General features: G+C 40.0%; 1 protein-coding gene across 6 annotated transcripts in view; it reads left to right on the top strand.

Annotated features, from left to right (window-relative positions):
- RAPGEF4 (Rap guanine nucleotide exchange factor 4) overlaps positions 1 to 17,230 on the top strand; it is a 200,012-nt gene that overhangs the window by 133,207 nt on the left and 49,575 nt on the right. For all 6 annotated transcript variants that reach the window (XM_072121709.1, XM_072121708.1, XM_072121707.1 and 3 more), the window contains 8 exons: positions 417 to 523; positions 4,724 to 4,845; positions 7,841 to 8,024; positions 8,946 to 9,030; positions 9,158 to 9,218; positions 12,112 to 12,188; positions 13,898 to 14,044; positions 16,484 to 16,599. In XM_072121709.1, coding sequence (XP_071977810.1) covers positions 417 to 523; positions 4,724 to 4,845; positions 7,841 to 8,024; positions 8,946 to 9,030; positions 9,158 to 9,218; positions 12,112 to 12,188; positions 13,898 to 14,044; positions 16,484 to 16,599 — 899 coding nt within the window. The remainder of the gene's footprint in view (positions 1 to 416; positions 524 to 4,723; positions 4,846 to 7,840; positions 8,025 to 8,945; positions 9,031 to 9,157; positions 9,219 to 12,111; positions 12,189 to 13,897; positions 14,045 to 16,483; positions 16,600 to 17,230) is intronic.

The raw sequence follows: 17,230 nt of genomic DNA, 5'->3' as shown, positions 1-17,230 counted from the left end.
TAAAGTGCAGCACACATTCATCTCAACTAAAAGAGGGATCAGGGGTGCATAATGTACTTGCCTGAAAGATGAAACTTTGAAAATTAGGATTTTTTAAGCAAAAAAAACACCCATAGCCAAACACCTTTGAAGGTAAACTATAAACCACAAGGAAAGTAACCAGCACTTCCTCCTTCTTTGTATCCTAGATTCATTCACTATCCAAATTTCTATACGTTATCTTTGCCTTGTTTGATTTCAGTATAGCAACTGTAATTCAATTTCACATAATTATGCTTTAACGTGGATATAAATAATTTAATGTAGATTTATATTTTATTGAGTAGAATTTCTAAATGTGTTTTCTTTTCCCAACAGGGGATGTGTTTTTGCATTTTATTTAATGTATTGATTTATTTATATACAAAATATTTTAGGTCCCTTCTGAGCGGATCCTCAGGGCTGGGAAGACTTTACGCAATGCCATCCTTTCTCGTGCACCTCACATGATCAGAGACCGCAAATACCATCTCAAAACCTACAGGTAAGCATCACAGTTTTGTAACCAGATGTAAAAGTAAGGCTAACACAAGATAAACCAGGGACACTTACTCATAGATCCAGGCAACGTGGCTGTGGTAATCTTCTTATATTTGTTATCTTTGGCCTCCTTCCTTCTAAAATCAACTTTTAAAATGATGCTAATGAGAAGGAATGGTTCTGGGGGCTTTACCAGAGCTCCTTTGTGCAGTAGTTTCACAAGCTGTTACACTGTGCCAAAGGAGCAGAGGGGAGGATTTTTTGACCCTGTTAAAAAGAGATTTATAGAACTTTTGAAGAAATGTTTGTTTAAAGATGGGAATTTTTAATCAAGGACATTTGCAGACAAAGTATTTTTTTTTTTTATACTGTACTTTTATAACTTGCCCTTTTATGGTTTGGCACCTACAAGGTTAGGAGACTGTGAGTCATGTATCTATGTGATATTTTATGGAATGTTAAAAAATAAAAGGCGCACACAAAAAATACAGGAATAAAAGCCATAATGAAATGATGGTAATGCTAATTGAGGGAAAGTGGCAGCATCATAGCCACATGGAGGAGCATGGCAGCGCGCCAGAGATCTCACAGTATCTTGTGAAGCCCTTATTTCCAGCACTGAGTAATATTCCACACATAAGTTCTACCTCACTGGTCCTAAGCAACATTTGCAGTAAAAGTAGTCATTTGTACATTGGCCGTCGCTGAACTAGCGATCCCATAAAATATTGAAATATGCTTTCCCCTTGCCAGTTCTCATTTGTCTTCATGGTTGCTTAAACAACGTATCCTGGCAGCTGTGTTCTCTTACTCAGTCTTCAATTATCAAAAATCTGCCCTGGCTGTAAACCCGCATAATGCTCGGTTGTGAGTGTATATATGTGCACAATCTAGCCAGCATTATAAGATATTGGAGACATCTCAATGGGTCCATATTTCTACCAACACATCAGTATTTAGGCTCAAGTAAAAATAAAATTTTAGGTGCGTATAGATTCACATAATATTCATATAAAGTAATAAGTATAACATCTAAAAAGAATGTATAAAGCAGCAATTCTTGTATTCAGTTTGACATAACTTAAAGGGATAGGCCTCTTTACTTCATTAGTTTTTGTAACGTATGTGTAAGTGTGGGGGGTAGGATATTAGGTAATTTACCAATATACATCCTGCGACAAAAAGTGATGTTTGCAGACCCCTGATGCTACGCAATGTCAATTAATTATCCTTTTATAGACGCTAGCAGAACGCACGGGTTCTGGAAGGCTCAGGAAGTGAGTTAGAGTTATCCACATAACCTCCGGATATGGACAACAGTAAATCACAACCCTGAACAGATGAAAGACCTGTTTCACTATCCTCGGTGAAACAGAATTTTATCAACCCAATAGGCTGCCACCAGTTCACATTTAATATAAGCCAGATCCATAATGGGATTATATAACGTGAGGAACGAGGATCGAGATAAAAGAACAACACAGGTTAAATTTTATATTTAATCACCTTAAGAGCACACTACACATACAGTACACTACAGTACATACACACAGTACATACACACAGTACATACACTTACAGTACACTACAGTACATACACACAGTACATACACATACAGTACACTACAGTACATACACACAGTACATACATACACATATATATATATATATATATATATATATATAGCAAAGTACAAAATACAAGGGTAGGATGACAAGTATCAGCAGGCAGTGAGTTAGTTATCTTGTGTGGGCCTAATGGGAATGGATAGTCCACACTTTATGATCTTTCCTGCACTTGTGATGTCATGGTTCCCCAGGCAAATACAATGGGCACAAATGGTGCTCTGATTATAATAGGTGCAGACACACCCCTTCACATGGCTAGGAGGGCTCTAGGGACCCTCCTACCTGGTATCATGTCCAGGACCATGAAGAAGTTCTAGCTTCTCAATAGGAAGGCATAGGCTGCTAGGGTTCTGTTCTGATTGGATCCGGGTGAATCCCTGTATCACATTGATACCAGACATGACCCATTTCCTATGTTCCCATTCTGAGATATTTATATCTCTGTGTCCAAGATTGCTAGAACCTAGTTAGATACAGGTAACGTTACCCTGGCTATACCAATGCCAAAAGTGTATCTGGCCTTGGGCTGAGATGGACCATAACTCCATGAACGAGATATTAATATTTCCTTTGTCACTTGTCTGAAAAATGGAGGTAAGCTCCTGAAAGATCTCTGGAGCCTCCTGTCTTTTTCCTCATTAGCAAGGCATTCATAAAATGGCCGCAGATGGAGGGTCATGTGATCTCTATCTGTCCATGAGCAATCGCCCTGCCAGGACCTTGCTTGATCATATATTCATGAATACTATCATAAGGTCCTGACAGGGTGATTATTCATGGACAGATAGAGATCACATGACCCTCCATCTGTCTGGCTGGTGATGTCACACAAATATTATACACAAACTTTTGCTATTGCTGTTATTTTTGTGAACTTCATCTGTACCCATGCATTAAGTAGATTTAATGCAGAATTTTTTTTCTGACTATCCTGTTCATGTGGAGCGTGCAGAAATCCATGCACAGAAACAAATCTGGATGGAGTGATGTCATCCTTTGGTTTAGATAATTAGGAGATTTCACCCTAACAAGTGAAATGTATGGAGAGATTGAATTATTTGCGTAATAAGTAATTAATCAGCTTTTGCACTTTTCTACGTCCCTTTGAGTGCAGCTTAAAATAATACAAGGCTGTAAAAGGATTAAGCCGCGGAAAAGCTTCTGGAATTCATGAGAATTATCTACTACCTATACTTGAGGGTTCTGCTTGTAGAAATGTACAGTGTTTCCCAAAAGCAAGAAATGCTTTACAGACCCCAATATTACACATACCCTATAGATAATGGCCATTGATGCTGATGGACTTGCAATATTAATTTTCCAATGATCCCTGTTCACCTTGCTGCAGCAGAAACATACTGTAAACCACAGGTGATCGCTGCAGCAGTGACTAGCTGTATACCACCTGTGATCACTGCAGCAGTGACATTCTCTATACCACCTGTGATCACTGCAGCAGTGACATACTGTATACCACCTGTGATGGCTGCAGCAAGTGACATACTGTATACTAGTGATAGCTGCAGCAGTAACATACTGTATATCACCTGTGATCGCTGCAGTGGTGACATACTGCATACCACCTATGATTACTGCAGCAGTGACATTCTTTATACCACCTCTGTTCGCTGCAGCAGTAACATACTATATACCACTAGTTTTTGCTGCAGCAGTAACATAGTGTATACCACCTGTGATCGCTGCAGCGGTTACATCCTGTTTACCACCTGTGACTGCTGCAGCAGTGACATACTGTATACCACCTGTGTTCTGTGCATTGGGGACATGCTCTATACCACCTGTGTTCGCTGAAGCAGTAACATACTGAAAACCACCCGTGATCGCTGCAGCAGCGACATACTGTATACCACATGTGATTGCTGCAGCAGTGACATACTCTATACCACCTGTGTTTGCTGCAGCAGTGACATGCTGTATACCACCTGTGATTGATGCAGCAGTAACATACTATATGCCACCTGTGATTGCTGCAGCAGTGACATTCTGTATACCACCTGTGATCACTGCAGCAGTGAAATACTCTATACCACCTGTGTTTGCTGCAGCAGTAACATTCTATATGTCACCTGTGATTGCTGCAGCAGTGACATACTGTATACCACCTGTGTTCTCTGCAGCAGTGACATTCTGTATACCACCTGTGATCATTGCAGCAGTGACATACTGTATACCACCTGTGATCACTGCAGCAGTGACATACTGTATACCACCTGTGATCATTGCAGTAGTGACATGGTGTATACCACCTGTGATTGCTGCAGCAGTGACATACTGTATACCACCTGTGATTGCTGCAGCAGTGACATACTCTATACCACCTGGTATCGCTGCAGCAGTGACATACTATATGTCACCTGTGATCATTGCAGCAGTTAAAGTACATTTTTTTCCAATCAAAATGCATATCAGTTTGTTCAGCTCCTCCTGCGCCATGAAATGCTGCCTGCAGATCAGGTACCATATTCTATGTATAAAAGCCTATGAAAGTGATGTAACTAGCATTACGTTGTCATATTGCTTTGTTGTATAATTCTTATTATTTTGTCTTTAACAGGCAGTGCTGTGTGGGCACTGAACTGGTGGACTGGCTTATGCAGCAGAGCTCATGCGTTCACTCCCGGACACAAGCAGTGGGCATGTGGCAGGTCCTATTGGAGGAAGGGGTTTTGAACCACGGTAAAGGCATAGTTACTATGCGTTGTTGTGCTTTCAGCACTGAGGTGTCCACATGCAGGAGTATTTTTACCATTTATAATGAAGGAGGCTCCAAAGCAGGTTTGATGATGGGCTTAAAGGGTTATTCGCATTTCGACAAATTAATGTTATTGTTTGTATAATAAAAAGTTATACAATTTTCCAATATACTTTCTGTATCAATTCTTCACTGCTTTCTAGATCTCTGCTTGCTGTCCTGCTATAGCAGTGATGGCGAACCTTTTAGCAGACGAGTGCCCCAACTGCAACCCAAAACCCGCCTTATTTATTGCGAGGTGCCAACCAAAAATGAAAGCAGTAAGTTATTGCTCTCTGTTCTTCAACAACTGAGCACAAGCTGGAAAAATTGCATCATTTTAGCTTCTTTCTAGTGTCCCTCTGTACACAGATTTGTGGGGCCAGCAGAAGGTCTTCCAAAGATAATTTGGCCCTGTCTACTCATTCTCCCTCTTCCTACGTACCCAAGTAGCGAAGTAAGTATCACTTAAATATATGAATGAAAGCAGCATTTTTTAAGTTGCTTGGAACTGCAGGAAGATTCTTTGAGTCCTGCCTGGTGTGCTGGGGCGATGGCCCGGGTGCCCATAGAAAGGGCTCTGAGTGCCACCTCTGGCACCCGTGCCATAGGTTCGCCATCACTGTGCTATAGGAAGCTTCTATGTTTACTTGCAGTGGATAGAAATCTGACCATGGTCACACAGGTGCACGGCTCATTAGTATCATAGAGAGTAATCAGAGCTGTGTGTTATAACGAGCCGTGCACCTGTGTGACCATGGTCAGATTTCTGTCCACTGGAAGTAAACAATGAAGCTTCCTAAAGAATGACAGCAAGCAGAGATCTAGAAAACAGTGAAGAATTGATACAGAAAGTATATTGGAAAATTGTATAACTTTTTATTATACAAACAATAACCTTAATTTGTTGAAATGGGAACACCCCCTTAAATATGACTTATAAAAATAAAAATTTCGGATGCATTTCCCTTTAAATGTAGAGCGTTACCCCTGTATTATTTATCATTATACTCGTTAAGCTTCTTAAGCATCTGAGCCTATTCCTTCTACTGTATGCAGTGCAACATACAATCCTATCTCAGGGCTCGTTACTGAATGTGGCAGAACTGGGGCCTCATTACTACAATGAGCCCTGCGGTACCGCTCATATCATCTCTTCTATAATCAATAAGACTGTTGTCACCTCCCGGCTCTGACTGTAATGAATCCTTGTGGTCCTGGTCACCTCTAGATATGTGAGTCATCTCTTGTATCTATTGCACATTTTGGGGTCTTTACGCCCTATGGCTATGACTAAATGCTATTTATTATACTGTTTGATGCTTCTCAAATGCAGACTCTATGGAATTAGAATGTGGAATCATTAGGATAGTAGGATGAGGGTTTGCAGCAGATTGTTAGTAAAGCCCTCCAGCATGGAGATTTTATTAGATTATGTTTTTAACTGTTTTATTCACAGATCATTCATGTTAGAGGGAACATCGCTCGCTGTGCTTCACCACTTTACACATTTCTGTGATTATACTTTGCCCTCTGCTGGCTACATTGGCTATACAACATATAGATCAGAGTAAAACTGAACCAAAATGGCTGATAATTAGTGTGTGTTGTTACCTTCAGGGTAAATCTACACTTGTTTGTATAGGTGACATCCACAGCATAGCAAAGATTACAGCTTTTTACATATCGCATCCACATATAGCGGCCATTTGCCACATTTTAATTTTTTGGAATTGAAATACATTTTTACAGTGATTTCCACCCCTTCAAGCAAAATGTGTTTGTTATACGTGCCATATTTGATACATATTTGCAATGGATCTGTATTGCAAATTTTCTCTAGTATGTGGTTAAATTCACATGGCAGCAGGGGTGTAACAACAGGAGTAGCAGCTTTAGCAGGCGCTATGGGGCCCACAGTGTTAAGGGGCCCTGGCATCCGACTTGAGACACTAAAGAATGGAGGATGTGCATCATTATATACAGTGTATATAGTACTGCTATGTGTGCATATGCTGTGTATCTATGTTATGTATATACTGTATGTATGTTAATACTGTATACATCTGTGTACATTTTGCATATAACATGATGTGTATATACTATATGTGTGTATTTGATGTGTATATAACGTAAGTATGAGTGTTTTTAAGGGGAAGGGAGCCCCTTTCAATATTCTTTTCAAGAGCTATGCCCCTGCATGGCAGTATCCTGCCTAGTATTTTACATCAGGATATGGAAGCCAACATGGTCCTAAGGAGAACAAGTACAATAGAAAGATTTGGACACCTCTGAGAAGTTGCATAGCTGCTTTTAATATCCTTTATGCTTCCTAAATAAAATGGGTCCAAAATTCAGTGCTTTTTTTGTTTCCTGATATTCAGTTCCAAATCTTCAGTGTATACAAGAAAAGTAACTAGGGTTTAAAGTTTCATTTAAAGTCTGCAGCTTTCAGTTGTGGAAAAAAAATGAAACCTATGAGTTTACTGCATAATTTAATTAAACTTAAAATTGACAAACAAAATGGATCCTGATGGATTCTGGTTTGCTTTTTGTTCGTTGTCTTACCATTACAGAAACTCTATTGGAGCCTGTACTGCAGATGCAATCATAGCTTTCACAGTATGCATTAGGCTCTATAGCTCCCTCTAGAGGTGACCGCAGATAACTTGAATTACCATTTAATACATTTAAAATAAAATCATCCTTTTATTCATGTTTTAAAATCACAATAAAGAACCCACTTAGAAATTCACTACAATTGGGTAGTGCTTTGGATCCACGCGGCGCTGACGCTTCCCTTATCTCCTCCACGGGAAATTTCCATTTAATAACTTACAGCATAACATGATGACCTTCTATAAGTCAGACAAGTATAGTAAGAAAGCCACGGTACCTTTAATTTATTGTTGCATTCATGTTCACTTTATCTCCCCACAGTTGACCAGGAATACTACTTCCAGGATAAATATTTGTTTTATCGGTTTCTTGACGATGAACACGAAGATGTACCTATGCCTACAGATGAGGAGAAAAGGGAAAGTGAGGAAGACCTCCAGGATACCCTTCTTTTTCTGTCCCAAACAGGACCCGATGCACACATGAGAATGATTCTCAGAAAACCGTAATTTCATTTCTTTATATTTGTTGTACTAGTCGTAATTAGTGACAATGTTGTATACTGTAAGCAATATTTAGTTCCATATGCCAATTATACACTAAATTACATAGATTGGCTAAATTGTCATTTAGTAATAAAGTTTCTTTACAAAGAAATAAAGTTTTCTTTACAAAGCCTACCCCCATTATCTCAGTTCTGCAGGAATGGACATTATTATTTAGCTGTTATTATATTTATTTTTTTCTCCTAGCTCTCTGAATTGAACTGCTCCAATGACTCTCCTCTCTGCTCTGAGTAACTGCTATAGTGTTCAAGCACAAGTCTGTCTCAGCTTTTACTTAGAGTAAAATGGAGTTTTTGTGAAGCACCTCAATGCAATAAGCTAAAAAAAAAAAAAACAGGGGCGTGTGGAAATGTGCCCCCTGCTTCTAGAGAAGCTACAATCCTAGAATATAGATCCTTTTTTTCACAGTCCAACTGCTACTGACAGTAAACATGTCCATATATAATAAAACAGTACTCCAAGGCTTCCATCATTTTGTGAACTTCAAAAGGAATCTGGTGAATCCCAAATTACTCCAGAAGTATATACACCAAGGTTTAGGGCAAAGCACATATGTCCAGTTTTTTTTTATATTTTTGTAAATAAGGACCTAGGTGCATTTATTCAACTGAGGATCTAAGTTATTTTTTTTAATACAATATTTTTCTATTGGTGATGTAAGTTGTTGTGTAAAGAGGCAGTGTCAAATGTATGGCATAAAGATGAGAAAACTTCATCACATCCCTAGCTTGTAGTCTCCGTTTAGGGTTATCTATTTCTTTTCATTGTTTCTTGAGTATAGAACTTGAGGAAGTAAAATATATTAACAATGAGTTTTTTTTATACTGAAACTTGTTAATTTTTTTATTTTTAATTATCAGGCCTGGCCAGCGGACGGCAGATGATCTAGAAATAATTTTTGAAGAACTTATTCACATTAAAGCCTTATCTCATCTCTCCACCACGGTATGTCACCTTCAGTTTGCCTTGAGAGTTTTCTCCCTTTAGCTATGTGTGGTCTGTTTTTGTGGTCATTATTGGTAGATACAACCCTGGATATAGATTTATTACTGTTATGTTCTTTTTCTCGAAGGTTAAACGGGAACTGGCTGGATTTCTAATCTTTGAATCCCACCCAAAGGCGGGAACAGTGTGTAAGTGGAATTCTACTAACATCTGTGTTCGAAAGCGAAGGCTCCGGAAACTAAAAGAACTTGAATCAGAATGATCACATTTTCCTCTTTATATCATTATTTGATAATTTTAACCTTATGTAACATGCAGAATGCAGTAGACATTCCTCAACGTTTTGCCCTGGACTCACTAAATCTGAGACTTTTAATAAGAGCAAGGACAATGGAAGGTTGAGTCCTAGAATATAACCCAGCTACAGATGTCCTGGTGAAGGACTCCAGATTTTTTTATGCAACTAATTTAATACAATATCACTGCATGATAGAAAACCTTAGAAAAGACTCTGGATCCCTTCAATGTAGATTTAGGTAAGCAATATTACTACATCTCAAAACAATCTTAAACCCCTTTTTAACACCCTATAACAAACATCAAGTTAATAACAAACTTGTTAAAGTTTTTCCGACAAAACAAGATAGACCCTATCCATTGGCTCCGTCAGCTCCATAGAGATGAACAGGGCAGCCCGGCCATGCGCAACTGGCTGCTCCGCAACGAGGGGTCCGGCAGGGGTTATATCAGACACCCCGTTCTCATGATCTTTGGGGGTCTCATCACTGAGACCCCCACGATTAGCAAGTTAGGCCCTTTCCTGTGCATAGGGCCTAACTTGTTTTGTGGGAAAACCCCTTTGAGGGTGCCAACCATGATTGGCAATCTCTGGTCACTGCTGTAAAAATGGATCCTTGCAGCTAATTGACAATGACCCATTGGGTGTTTCAATATTGGTTGTGTTTGACATCCAGATCATCATAAAGCGACAGTGTTACTTTACAGTGACAGATGTCATTTAAAGTCTCCCAGGTTTGTCATTGACACCGGTTACATCTTACCAGAAGCAGTAAAAAATATATGTAAAATAATGGTAAAAATATAATTCTAATATTCCCTCCTTTTTCAAACATCCGAAAAAGGGCTGATCTATTAAAATATAGAAACCATTAATACTGTGGTGGGAAACAACATCAAAATGTCCAAGTTGCTTTCGTCACCCCAAAAATAAAAAATGTAATAACAAATTGGTGTCACTAAAATTACAATTCACACCTCAAGAAAATACCTGTTTACCTGCCCTGCACATGGATGTGTACAAAAGTTCTGGGTATCATAATATGAAAAAAGTTGACATTAAAAGATGATATTAAAACAGAACAAAAAAGAAGACTGTGACACAACCACATTAAAAAAAAAAAAATCCTTATTTATTGAATTTTATTCCTGCTCCCGGAGTACAAATAACAAACAGCAAAAAAACTAAAATAAAAAAGGTAGAGCTTTTGGAATCCAAGAAGTAAAAACAAAGAAGGAAATACAAAAATGGAAAAGGCCTGTGGTGCTAGGGTGTTAAAGGGGTATTCTCATCTGGACACTCACATTCAGTTTGATAAATCTGCCATATATAAACATTTCTTCAATTAGATGTTATTTAAAAAAATGTTCCTGTGTGAAGATAATTTCTCATAAATGTAGCCATGTTGTCCCTTAGAAACGAGATGGCTTCCTCGGATACGGCCACCTCTGCCTGAGAGATTACACAAATAACCAAAAAGGTTTTGTATATGAAATGTCCGGGAGTTACTACATGTCGCACAGCCGTCCTGTGGTAATGATCGCTGAAGCCATGTGGTCCAGCAGGACTCTATAGCCCAAGTCTGGCCACCGCTGCCAGAGTGTGACGTGGTCGTATCCGAGGAAGCTATCTGGTTTCTAAGGGACAACATGACTATATTTATGAGAAATTATCTTCACACAGGAACATTTTTTTAATAACATCCAATTGAAGAAACATTTATGTATGGAAGATTAGTGAAACTGAATGTGAGTGCACAGACGAGAATACCCCTTTAAATGCAAGCAATATAAACCTGGATATGTCCAACCAGGAGGAATGTAAGGATGGACATATCGGTCCCCCCTCATCTCACAAATTTATTTTCACTAGCTTTACATAAATAAATAGTACAAGTGACTGAGTAAATTTGAGATATATCTTTTGCGATGAAGGTGCCTCTTTCTGCATTTAATTTGTTTCCTGTCATCCGCCCTCCTTCTCTCCAAATCTGCTTTTCATTGACAGCTCTATTGTATTTTGTGTTATGAGCAAGACAGACAGAAGCTCACTGAGGAGACAGATTACAAAGAGTCTATGGAGGGAGGAGTGAGTCACAGCAGTTAGGTCTCCACCAAGCATTACAGAGAGGGCCACAGATTTACAGAAACACCAGAGGCGTAACTACAGCGGTAGCATCTGACCTGACACGCTAAAGAATGGAGGATGTGCACCATTATATGTGCGTAATGTAAATAAAAGGGCACATATTCAACATATCTGTGTATAAATGTATATATCCGTGCATAAATGTGTATATGTGTGTATGAGTATAAATGTGTGAATATACTAATATGTATGTTTTCTGAGGAAGTTGGTGGCCACTTGCAGAAGTCTGCGATGAGGCCCTGCCTCTCTTAGTTCCGCCCCTGAAGAACACCCTTTAAAATGAGTGTATGAAGCTGTTTTTAATAGGGGGTATGTGGAGAGAAAGACCTTTCAAATAGCTGTTATAGGGTTTGGAGAATACGGTTTTGGATGGAGGGTTGAAGGATAAAAGGTTGGGATGAATACAACAGGAGGAATGCAGTTTTACAGTATATGGTAACTATATTAGTACATTATAGAATCCTCCAGAGCTGCACTCATTTTGTGACAAATCACTACGACGAACCCTCTCCCCAGAAGAGAGGATTCCTGACCAGAGGATCACTCTTTATGTTATTTGCATTAATAGAAGACTTTGAAAAGAGCCGAATGCTTTTCCAAAACTGAAAATTAATTAATGTGGTTTCTACTTTCAGTGTTTAATCAAGGAGAAGAAGGGACTTCCTGGTACATCATCCTAAAAGGATCAGTAAATGTGGTCATCTATGGGAAGGTATGGCGTAATCAGACATATTATCAACTCATACAACACATTGTGGATGGATTGTAGTGGACGGACTACGGCTGGGGGATGGGTAGGATGCACCTGAAAACTCTGATGGGGAACGGTTGGGTTTTTAAGAGAAAAAAAGCATGCATTAGAAGGTACCTTAATTTTTAATGGATGCACTGAGTTAGTAGATGTTTCCTAATGAGAAGTTCCTGAGGACTTCTTTTATTAGAACTCTATATCACTAGAGAGCCTCCTTTTGTTGTTGAGGTCTTTGTCTTTGCTCTCAGCTATCCCTATAGTGCATTCACATCCCTATACTTATTAGTCAGCAGGGAGAGCTGTAGTACACACCATTATATGTACATCTATCTATCTATCTATCTATCTATCTATCTATCTATCTATCTTAGAATGGATTCTTAGACGCTTCCTGCTGAATTCCTCCTCCAATTCAGATGTACACACCAACAATATACTAAGATGCTTGATTCATTGCATCTGATAAAGGGTTGTGAAGTCATATCCCGTGGATGTGTCATCACTTTATACTTGTGGTTGGTCTGAACAGTTTGATCACCACCGATCCTGAGAAAGAAGGGGACATAACATGCTTTTAGAGAAAGACAAAGTACTTCACCATCATAGCATCCCCTTCATTATCTGATGTCAGACCACCATGGATCATTAAGTCATAAAGTGCCTGCACCTATTTTCTATACCTGTGTGATAGAAGGAGATTAGGAGAATTAAATAGGGATTAGTACATATGTCGGTGGGATCAGCAGAGAGATACCAAATTTTGCTTTACCACAGTTTTTTATAGTTATCCCTTGATATAGATCGCAATCTGAGGCCTCGATCTCTCTCTCGGAGCAAAATATGGAAGGTGAACAGATCTTCTGGTTGTCGAGATCTCAGGCACTGAAGGGTAGCTTCTGTTATTTTTGCCGGATAAATAAATGCAAGCTGCTGAGAATTTTTTTCCTTATAAATAATGGGAGGTCATGACGGAAGCTGCAAATTCAGGCAATCCTCAATTTATGGACACCGGACTTACAGACGGACCTCTGGATGCTGATACAGGCAGTCCCCGGGTTATGTACAAGATAGGTTCTGTAGGTTTGTTCTTAAATTGAATTTGTATGTAAGTCAGGATTGTATATTTTATAACTGTAGCCCCAGACAAATTTTTTTTGGTTTATGTGACAGTTGGATTTGAAAAATGTTGGATTATCAGGATTAACAATAAAGCTTCATTACAGACACCTTTGATAACCGCTGTTTATTGTAGCCTAGGGCTAAAGTACTGTAAATTACCAATTACCAGAAGTCCGTTTGGAACTAGGGGTCATCTGTAAGTTGGGTGTTCTTAAGTAGGGGACCTTTAGTTTAATGATTGTTAGCCCCAGGCCGCAACTGTCAACAGTAAGAGTTATCAAAGATGTCTGCAAAGAAACTTTATTGTTAAACCTTCTTCCTGTGACAACCCAAAAATTTGAAAATCCAATTGTTCCACAGGGACAAAAAAAATGATGTCTGAAGTTACACTTAGTTCAAATATACCTGCTCCGAAATACATACAAATTCAGTTTAAGAATAAGAATCACTAAGTGATTTCATCTCCTTCTTAAAAACAAATGTATTTGACACAATTGATTAATAATCAGTTAATAGTCTTGAAATGTTTTGGTTTTTCTCCTTTGCCCCAGGGTGTGGTTTGTACTTTGCATGAAGGAGATGACTTTGGCAAGTTGGCTTTAGTGAACGATGCTCCAAGAGCCGCATCAATTGTCCTGCGGGAAGACAATTGTCATTTCCTAAGGGTAGACAAAGAGGATTTCAACAGGATCCTTCGGGTAAGTTTTATTAATATTCTGTAAGAGTTGTAAAGTACTGCTTATGATGTTGAACATGTATTATGTGTAGGAAATTATTCTCTTTCATTCATTGTAGCAGATGCTCCTTATATGTGGGTAGTCCTTCTACAACCATGGTCGACCAACAGCTGATCTATCCATCACCTTCCTTCTATTTCATTGGCTGAGCATGAACGTATGAGCATGCATGTGTATGAGCACCTTTGTTAATATTACCTCAAATCTTTTTTTTTTAAAAGTATTTATTTTTGCAGTTTTTGAATTTTTATACAAACATAATAAACAAAACCAAAAATCAAGATTGTCTGTCACATATTTCCTTCCCCCCAATACAGGATTATTATATAACAGCCATGGTAACAGTCAGGATCTTACTGTGTTTCAAAACTACCTGAGGGATATTACACAGTAGATAACAGCAGGATACTGCAGCCAGACATCTTGTTACAACACAAATAACTATTGACACAGGGACAATCAGTCACACACACACACACACACCAGCACGCTCAGTCTCCTTCATCATGGAGAGGAGTATATATCACATGTGATTATAGGGCAGTATGGGGAGTCGCGCACCATCTGGACCAGATGCGATCAAACTTCTGGGGACACTTCCTGTTGGTATACAGGGACCGGTAGTGGGGAATGACACTATTAATGAGTAGTATCCATCTTTTTAATGGAGGGGGCTCCTGGTCCTTCCAGGTCATCACCACCACTTTTCGGGCGTAGTATAGGACAAACCTAAAGAAAATTTTGTCATAGTGGCCATTGACAACTTCGTTTATGATGCCGAGGAGACACACAGAGGGAGATAGTAAGCGTGGGAAATCAAAGTGTAAATTAAGGAACTCCAGCACTTCGGACCAGAAGACATGGACCCTAGGGCAGGACCAGACACAATGCAGGAAGGATCCGACTTCAGCCTGACAGCGAAAGCAAAGATCATTAGGCATTGCTCCCATGCGAAATAGTCTAGCAGGGGTGAAGTATACTCTATGGAGGAATTTAGATTGGATCAGGAAGTCCCTCGCACTCACTACAGATGTGAAGTAGGACAGTTCGACCTCCCTCCAGTCATCATCTGACAGGTCAGGGATATCCTGTCTCCAGCGTTCACAGGCTCTATCAAACGGTCTGGACTTTTGCTCTTGTAGGAGAGCATAGCACTGAGTGAGTGGCTTAGGGAGGTCCGGGGTACTCATCAGAGTCTCTAGTTTGGAGAATTTCACTGTCAGGCTGAAGGAGCCGAATTGGGCTTTGAATGCGTGTCGCAGTTGCGTGTAATGGAAGCTGGCCGTATTGGGTACAGTATGTCTCTCCCTTATCTCGTTAAAGCTGAGTAATTCTGTTTCCGGGGATAAGAGCTGGCCTACAAATTTCACCCCCGCTGCCCCCCACATTGTCCAGCCCGGGAGGGAGAGGAAGTGAGAAAGCCACGGATTGAGCCATAATGGAGTCCTAGGCGAGAGAGGGGGAGAGCTGCTCGGTTCTACCAGGGATTGTGCCCTACGCCAGCACACCGCTACCGTACGTAGGGGAAGTGGGGTATCAGATGGGGACTTATACCTGTACAGCAGGTTTGTAAGGGCCTCGTAGGAACCTACCAGGGCACCAGCCAGTGCAGTAGCTGCATTACCCATGTCTATATCTATCCACCACTGGGCATATACTAGCTGGGAAGCCAGGTAATAAAGATACAGATCCGGGGCAGCCAGTCCACCCCTAGACTTGGGAGCCTGAAGCAGCGCTAGACTGAATCGCGGGGCGCTACTCTGCCAGTAGAAGGACCTGAGAATGCCGTCCTTACCTCAAATCTTCTGCTGTGAAATTTGTCCCTATAGGATAGGTCAGCTCTTTGATATGGTTGGGGATCCCATACTTGGGACCTCCACCAATCAGCTAATTCCCAAAGCCTCCAGTAACATAAGAGAATGGAGCCTACTCACTTGAATTCATGGTCATTCTCAGTCCCCGGGCTGACCACTACATAAAAAATAGAGCTGGACTTCGAGGCTGTGTTCTTCATTGTTAGGCTGGCAGGGAGGCTGCTGGATTCAGACAATTTGTGGAGTTCCCAATTGTTGGAGAACCCTTATTCTCATGTGAATTACCCAAACGGAAAATCAAGACCACAGAGTAAAAATGAACCCCCTTTTGAATGTTATCAGTACATACTATATACTGTACATGGACACGGAACAGTCGTAAAAAGGCTTGATTATTTCAAAAGTTTTAGGTGCAAGAATTGGCAGGCTTGTAGGGGATGAAGAAACGTTTTGGACTTTGGACCATATGGCCCCCAGTAAAGGACGTTCTATCGACTACTCAGAAACATTGATTTACTATGTTATGGTCTGCTCATATTCTTTTGTCTAAATTTAAACCATTTTTGACAAATCCCCTTTTTTTCAGGATGTGGAAGCAAATACAGTAAGGTTGAAGGAACATGATCAGGATGTCTTGGTGTTGGAGAAGATTTCATCTGGTCAACAAACATCAGCTCAAGTCAACACTCAGTCACCATATAAGTATGTATTATACTGCTATATACTGTAGTGATATTGTATACTCCAAAATGTGTGTTGTTATATAGGCTCCTTCTCTGTTTACCCCTAGCAGATACATTTGTCCTGGTCAGGGTTGGCTCCTGGTTTCAGTAGGCGCCAGGGCGACAGAGCCTCAGTGGCCCCTTTGCAGTGAACTCTTGTGGTGGCATTAAAAATTCAGAAACTAAAACAGTCTCCTGTTCTGGAAAATATTCCCTAGTTTATCATCCCAAACAGCCCTCTCATGGTTATTTTATATACAGCCCTCTCATGGTTATTTTATATACAGCCCCTCATGGTTATTTTATATACAGCCCCTCATGGGTTTTTTTGTATACAGCGTTACAGGCCCCCTTACCCAAATGGATTTTTTATGGACAGCCTTATGTGGGCCCCCCCACCCAGCAGCTCTGGGCCCTGGCACTTGTCCGGGTATACCCAGTGCTGGAGTCAGCTCTGGTCTTGGTCATGTGTTGGACACTGTGTTAGAGCTCTCTATAGTGTGTCCATCCCATTACTAGGAGTAAATACTGAAGACTACTAACCACAAGGTCCTGTAGGTGAAGGATCCTGCATTAGAAGCATTCATTTTATGGAGAAAAATTGTGACCTG

Source organism: Engystomops pustulosus, chromosome 8, assembly GCF_040894005.1.
Source record: "Engystomops pustulosus chromosome 8, aEngPut4.maternal, whole genome shotgun sequence".
NCBI classification, from domain to species: Eukaryota; Metazoa; Chordata; class Amphibia; order Anura; family Leptodactylidae; genus Engystomops; species Engystomops pustulosus.
Note: the sequence above shows the minus strand (reverse complement) of the source record. Positions and strands in the feature narration are given on the sequence as shown.